The sequence below is a fragment of the Trypanosoma conorhini genome (genome assembly GCF_003719485.1).
Source record: "Trypanosoma conorhini strain 025E chromosome Unknown Tco_14.4_contig_00246, whole genome shotgun sequence".
NCBI lineage: Eukaryota > Euglenozoa > Kinetoplastea > Trypanosomatida > Trypanosomatidae > Trypanosoma > Trypanosoma conorhini.
The window spans coordinates 1-5,545 of NW_021704331.1; the positions used below are offsets into that span (position 1 = coordinate 1).

The following is a 5,545-nucleotide window of genomic DNA, read 5'->3' on the forward strand; positions in this document are numbered from 1 at the left end:
CACCCACACACACACGCCCATAGACGGGCGTTGGGGGCCACAACGGGTGCCGCCGCTACTTTTCCCCCTCTCTTTCCGCGTGGTTTTGTTGTGGTTGAAACGCGTGACTGAAGCGCGGTGGTGGCGGCCTGCGGGGCTGTTTTGCGGCCTCCGTGAACGGCACCACGGCGGGAAGCGGCCGAGTGCGTGAGTCCGTCTATCCACATGCCTGCGCGCGCGCATCCGCGGGAGGCAGTGGGCGCAGGTTTATATGTATTATAAATTGGACTGGCGCCGCTCCCTCCCGCGCCCTCCCAGGCAACCACCACCACGCGCCGGAGACGCAGCCCGCTATTGGCCGCCACGTGACGGCCATTGGCGAGGAGCAGCAGGAAGAGGCCGGGGTGGATGACGGGGAAAATGTGAAGATGATGAAGAAAACTAAAACTAAAACACAAACAAGAAAAAAAAAAAAAAAAGTTAGCGTACGGAGACGGGAGAGTGTATGCTGCAGGTGTGGCAAAAAAAAAACCTCCCCCGCCTTGCTTTACGCCTCTGCGTGATTCCTTGAAGATGGTGGTCGCTTGCAATGATGCTACTTTTCCCTCGCCTCCGTTTTGTCCTCTCGTCGCTGGTAGAATACGTATATATTTATAAATAAAAACAAACATATATTTATATACTATACTATACTATACTATTACTATACCCCGCGCCCCTGCGTTTCCTACTGGAAGAGGCATGCGGGGCTGTGGTGTTCTCTGCGCGCGGTGTACGGCGCCGGCGAGGGTCGCCCCCGCCACCTGCTCGATGCCGCCGCCGACGCGAAACCCTCCATTGCCGGCGCTGCTGTCCGCGGCGCACTACGGGCCACGGCTACCCGCCCTGTCGCTGCTGCCGCTAGCGAGTGCCGCGACTCCGCAGGTTATTCCGCCGCCGCCGCCGCCCCCGCCGATGCGGGGGAGTTTTATTGACCGTAAGCCCGCCTGGTCCTCGTTCAACGAGAAACACACCGCCGGGTCCTTCCGCCGCCGCATCGTCGCCAGCGCCGATGTCTCGCAGAGGCCGCCGCAGTTTCATCTTAGCAACGCCACGAAGGCTGCCGAAGAGGCGGCCGCCGGCTACGGCGAGCAGCTTGAGGAACTCAGCGCGCGTTGGGCGGCGAAGTTCTACGGCCGTGTGACGTTTGGCCCACGCAACTACCCGTACCCCTCCTCGCGCTGGCTGGCGCGGCGATTCAAGATGAAGAAGCACCGAATCATCAAACGATTCCGCTTTCGGCGGTACAAGTTAGCGGCCGTGGCGAACCTGCCCTTTGCAAAGATGATCCGGGTTGGGCTGCTGCCGGAGCTTAAGAGCAGCAAGACGAAGAAGGGCGACGCGGTGGAGGCGGACCTCAGCGGGCGACTCGTGAGCGCGGTGCGCGGGGCTGGGGGGAAGCAGAAGGGGCACCGCGGAAGGCCCAAGTCCAAATACCAGGTTTAATGCGTCTGTGTGTCAGAGAGGGAACAGGCAGGGGAGCGGGCGAGCGCACCGGGGACGAGAAGAAGAAGACACGCACGTATGTGGGTCTATACACACATGGGCAGAGAGGTGGCTTTACATGCGCGTGTAAAGTAATGCGTGTGTTCGCTCGTTGTATCGAGCTGTAGCTCAGAGTGTCTGCGTGTGTGACGCCTAGACTGACCACGCACACTGTGGGACGGCCAACATGTGTGTGCTGGTTGTTTGTTTTGTTTCATAGCAAGAGGTGTAAAAGGAGGGGGGGAGTGGTAACGTATGTTTAGGGTGGGACCCTGCCTCTGATGAAAGCGAAGACAAGGCGCGGTGATGCCGCTTATTGGACGCTGTTCTTTTGTTGTTGCTGTTCCTTTTTGCTTGAATGAAGTAGCACGAAACGAAAGGGAGGAGGAGAGGGAGGGGGGACCCAGGAGGAGCAGCGCAGGCCCGAGGCCGTGTCGCCTGGTGCGTGGACCACCGCGATGACGGCGCTTGCAGGCGGCGTGGCTTGGCAAAGGGCTCTCTCCCAACTACAGGCGAAGTCGTGGAACGCCGCTCGGGCGCCGACGGCGCGTCACTGGCTCGAGTTCTTCTATTCCTGCACTTCTGCTTCCACAACGCGGGCCGCACAGAACCCAACGCGCCTCTGGACGCCGCCATTGCCCAAGTCCTTGCGCCTATTCATAGCCGAGTGCCTCGTGGACGTGGTGCGGCTGGCCCGTTTGCGGCAGCTCTTGTCCCCGGCGCCTGCGGGTATTTGTTGCGACGCGCGTGCTGCGAAGGAGGCGGCGGCGGGGCGGCAGGGCGGCGAGGGCCATGAAGCGTCAGCCTCTCTGTGCGCCGCGGCGGATGCGTCTGGTGTCTTCCTCAGCGCCGCGGCCCCGTCGCAGTTGGTGGAACTTCTGTCGCACTGCTGCGCCGCACACGAGACCCCGCGCGACGTTGAGCAGGTGGCGGGGTGGCTGCGTGAGGCGGCGGCACTCCTGCGCTTCTTCACGCCCCCCGCCGCCGCCTTCCACGTCGCGGCGCAGCCACCGCCACGGCGGAGACTCTACCTCACGCACGCAGAGTCGCTTCATGCGCTGCATCACGGGCTGTGCACGCTGCTTCTACGCCCCCTGGCGACCGGGGCGGGGCGCGCGGCGGTCGACGACGCTCTTGACGAGGAAGTGGCGCTGCTCGCAATATGGCTGCTGCAGAAATCACGGCCTGAGGGCGCGGATGATGCCCCAGTCATCTCCTCCACACCCGCCTCCTCCCGCTCCAGCGTTGGCGGCGCTGGCCACAGGAAGTGCACTGGCATGGGCGACGCGCTGCAGGAGACGCAGATGCTTCTTGCCTCGCGCACGGCGACCCGGGCGTGGTTGCTGCAGCTTCCAGCGCTCCTTCGTGACGGCTGTGGCAACGCCCACGGCGGCAGCGGTGGTGGTGCGGTGAAAAAGGACAGTGCGCGGTTTGTTGCGGAGAGGCAGCGGGGTAGCTTTCTTTGTAGACTCGCTGGCGAGTTGCTGTCGTCGACGCTCTCTGCGGGTTCTCCGAACGTGTGTGTGCCGTTCGTTGACAGGCTTGCCCTTGTGGATGAGGCAGCGGTGTATGCGATGCACGAGCGGCTCACTGCCATTGCGGCCGGTGATGGCGGCGGCTGAGGCGGAGGCGGAGGCAACCCACCGCAAGCCGCGCTTCCCACCACTGCCCGCGTGCATCACCTGCTCACCGGCACCGTTACCCATTCACACGCTCTTCCTCTTTATTTCGTTCGTTCTTTCTTTCCTTTCGGGTGTGTCCTTATGTGCCCTGCTTCTGCTTGCTGGGGGAGGGGCGGGTTGCGGCATCGCCATGTGCGTTTCTTTCTTTTTTTTTTCTTTGCCTCTCTTCCTTCTCCTCCTCCGTCACCGCCGCCGCCGCCGGGGGGTGGGGGTGCGGGGGGACGATATTTGCTTTTGCGCGCAACATGGGCAAACACCCGGGTAAAAGTTGAGCGAGCCATTCGCTTTGGTCTTTTAAGACCCACCACATCCCCCCACTCACGCAACACAACTCACGCACACAGAGGGAGAAGCAGCGGCCCCGCAGAGAAGAGCAATGCGGACGAGTCACTCGTGTCTCTCCTCCATTCTTGCCGCGTCGGTGTGCCTGCTGGCGCGCGCCGCACGCAAGCCGCCGCCAGTCACGCCTCTGCCCAGTAGCTTGGCCACATTTCACCCGGCCATTGCACGCACGTGGATGACCGCGGCGGCGAACAAGCTGCTGCAGCCGCAGCATGTCCTTCCGACGAGCCGCAAGCTTGTCTGGTGGCACTGCCCGCACTGCGACCATGAGCACCACAAAAGAATTGACCTTCACGTGGCGGCGGGCGGGGTGTGCCCGGAATGTCACCGCGTGCCAGCCCTGCCGCGCAATGGCAACGTCGCAGCTGCCGCACCCACGCTGCCGCTTGTGAAACACCGCTGCCGCCCTGATAACAGCCTCTCCGTGTTAGCCGCCCCCAACCCCAACCGCGTGAAGAGCAGCATTGCAGATGATGGCTACCTCCGTGTGGTGGAGACGCGCAATCTGCAGCCGATGCTCGCGCGGAACTTTGAGAAGGAGGCCGACCGGATACGCGACGATGAGGTTCTTTTTGCCTCCCCAAAGCTTGACGGGGTGCGGTGCGTCGTCGCGTGGAATGCACGGGAGCGGCGGCCGTGTTTTTTCAGCCGCTCCGGCACCCTCTTTGAGTGCTGTGATGACCGCATTGAGCCAACGCTGCGCCCCCTCTTCGAGAGAGACCCAAACCTTGTGCTTGACGGGGAGCTGTACAACCACGATGTGGACGACTTCGAGCAACTCGTCTCGGCCATCCGCACAACGCGGGATCGCCGCACGCCGGCCATTGCAAGCCTCCAGGAGAAGCTGCAGTACCACGCCTTTGACCTCATGTATGCCAGTGCGCTGCCGGACATGTCTGTCGTGCCCTTTTCAGAGCGGTACAAGCACCTCAGTAGCCTGATCAACGGCCTGGGCGCGCCGAAGGGAAAGGCGCGGGGGCAGGCCGTGGTGCTTGTGCCTGCTATTCAGATCACAAAGCCTAAAATAGCCCGTGTCCTTCGTCTATCAATAGAAGACGGTTACGAGGGCATCATAGTGCGCCGCGACGGTGGAGTTGGTGCGCGAGGAAAAGGCAGTCGTAGCGACTCCAGACCTGCTGGAGTTCCGCGTAAGGGCACTAGCAGCGGTGCGCTGGTCGGCTACGCCCACGGCGCCCGATCCCCACATTTGCTGAAGTACAAGGTCATGCAGGATGCGGAATACGTCATCGTCTCCGGGGTGGAGGGACGCGGCAAGTGGAAGGGCTGCCTCGGTGCCTTTGTTTGCAGTACGAAACGCGGCCACCACTTCACCGTTGCCCCCGCCACGACAGAGGATACAAAGAAGGACATGTGGCGTAGTCTCGCACAGTACAAGGGGAAGATGCTTACCGTGCAGTATCAGGAGCTCTCGGCGAATGGGGTTCCACGCTTTCCCATTGGCAAGTGTGTGCGAGGCGCCAAGAGCGGAAAGGACTGGATATAGTTTCCTTTCTGTGTGTAGATGTAACGCAGGGGAGCATTTCAGCGTATGACGTGTGAGCGTGCACCGATGCATGTGTCTCTGCTGCTGCTGCTGTTGTTGTTGTTGTTTGTATTATCACTGTTCAATGTACCCATTTTTTTTGTTTTTATTTTGAGGAGGGGAGTTCTTCTTCGCGAGGAGGAGTTTGTTGGTTGTTGTGCTCCCTGCCCACATTCTGCCCCCCTCCCGTGCGTGCGTGTTCCGTTTCCCGCTGAGGGCCCGTGGAGTCGCTTGGGCGACTCGCGGTGGAGCAGGCGCGGGCCCGCGGGGTTGCGGGCGGGTGTGTGTCATCGACGCCAACCCACGAGCCAAACTCCGCGGCGCCGGAGGCAGGCGAGGAGGAATAGATTTTTTTTAGATCACCCGTGCGGGGGTGGGCGGCAGGAGCGGCCGCCCCCCCTCTTCCCCACCACGCATTCACACATGCCCCCCGCCGCCGGGGCGCAGACCCTCTTTTTTTTTTTTGTACAGAACC

The 5,545-nt window shown here is 61.8% G+C and overlaps 3 protein-coding genes across 3 annotated transcripts, besides 4 other annotated features; all 3 read left to right on the forward strand.

Moving 5' to 3' along the window:
- Positions 1-413: 413 nt before the first annotated feature.
- Positions 414-458: a sequence feature (A-rich).
- Positions 459-657: 199 nt separating this feature from the next.
- Positions 658-688: a microsatellite.
- Positions 689-720: 32 nt separating this feature from the next.
- Positions 721-1,464, forward strand: Tco025E_04667 (uncharacterized protein; the record flags this gene model as incomplete). The annotated part of the gene is made up of 1 exon (XM_029371577.1): positions 721-1,464. One exon carries the CDS (start codon positions 721-723, stop codon positions 1,462-1,464), a length of 744 nt encoding a protein of 247 aa, XP_029228333.1.
- Positions 1,465-1,961: 497 nt separating this feature from the next.
- Positions 1,962-3,125, forward strand: Tco025E_04668 (uncharacterized protein; the record flags this gene model as incomplete). The annotated part of the gene is made up of 1 exon (XM_029371578.1): positions 1,962-3,125. The coding sequence occupies one exon, from the start codon at positions 1,962-1,964 to the stop codon at positions 3,123-3,125; it is 1,164 nt and encodes a 387-aa protein (XP_029228334.1).
- Positions 3,126-3,359: 234 nt separating this feature from the next.
- Positions 3,360-3,386: a microsatellite.
- A 175-nt stretch (positions 3,387-3,561) lies between these two features.
- On the forward strand, positions 3,562-5,031 carry Tco025E_04669 (DNA ligase; the record flags this gene model as incomplete). The annotated part of the gene is made up of 1 exon (XM_029371579.1): positions 3,562-5,031. The coding sequence occupies one exon, from the start codon at positions 3,562-3,564 to the stop codon at positions 5,029-5,031; it is 1,470 nt and encodes a 489-aa protein (XP_029228335.1).
- Positions 5,032-5,110: 79 nt separating this feature from the next.
- Positions 5,111-5,138: a microsatellite.
- Positions 5,139-5,545: the final 407 nt, after the last annotated feature.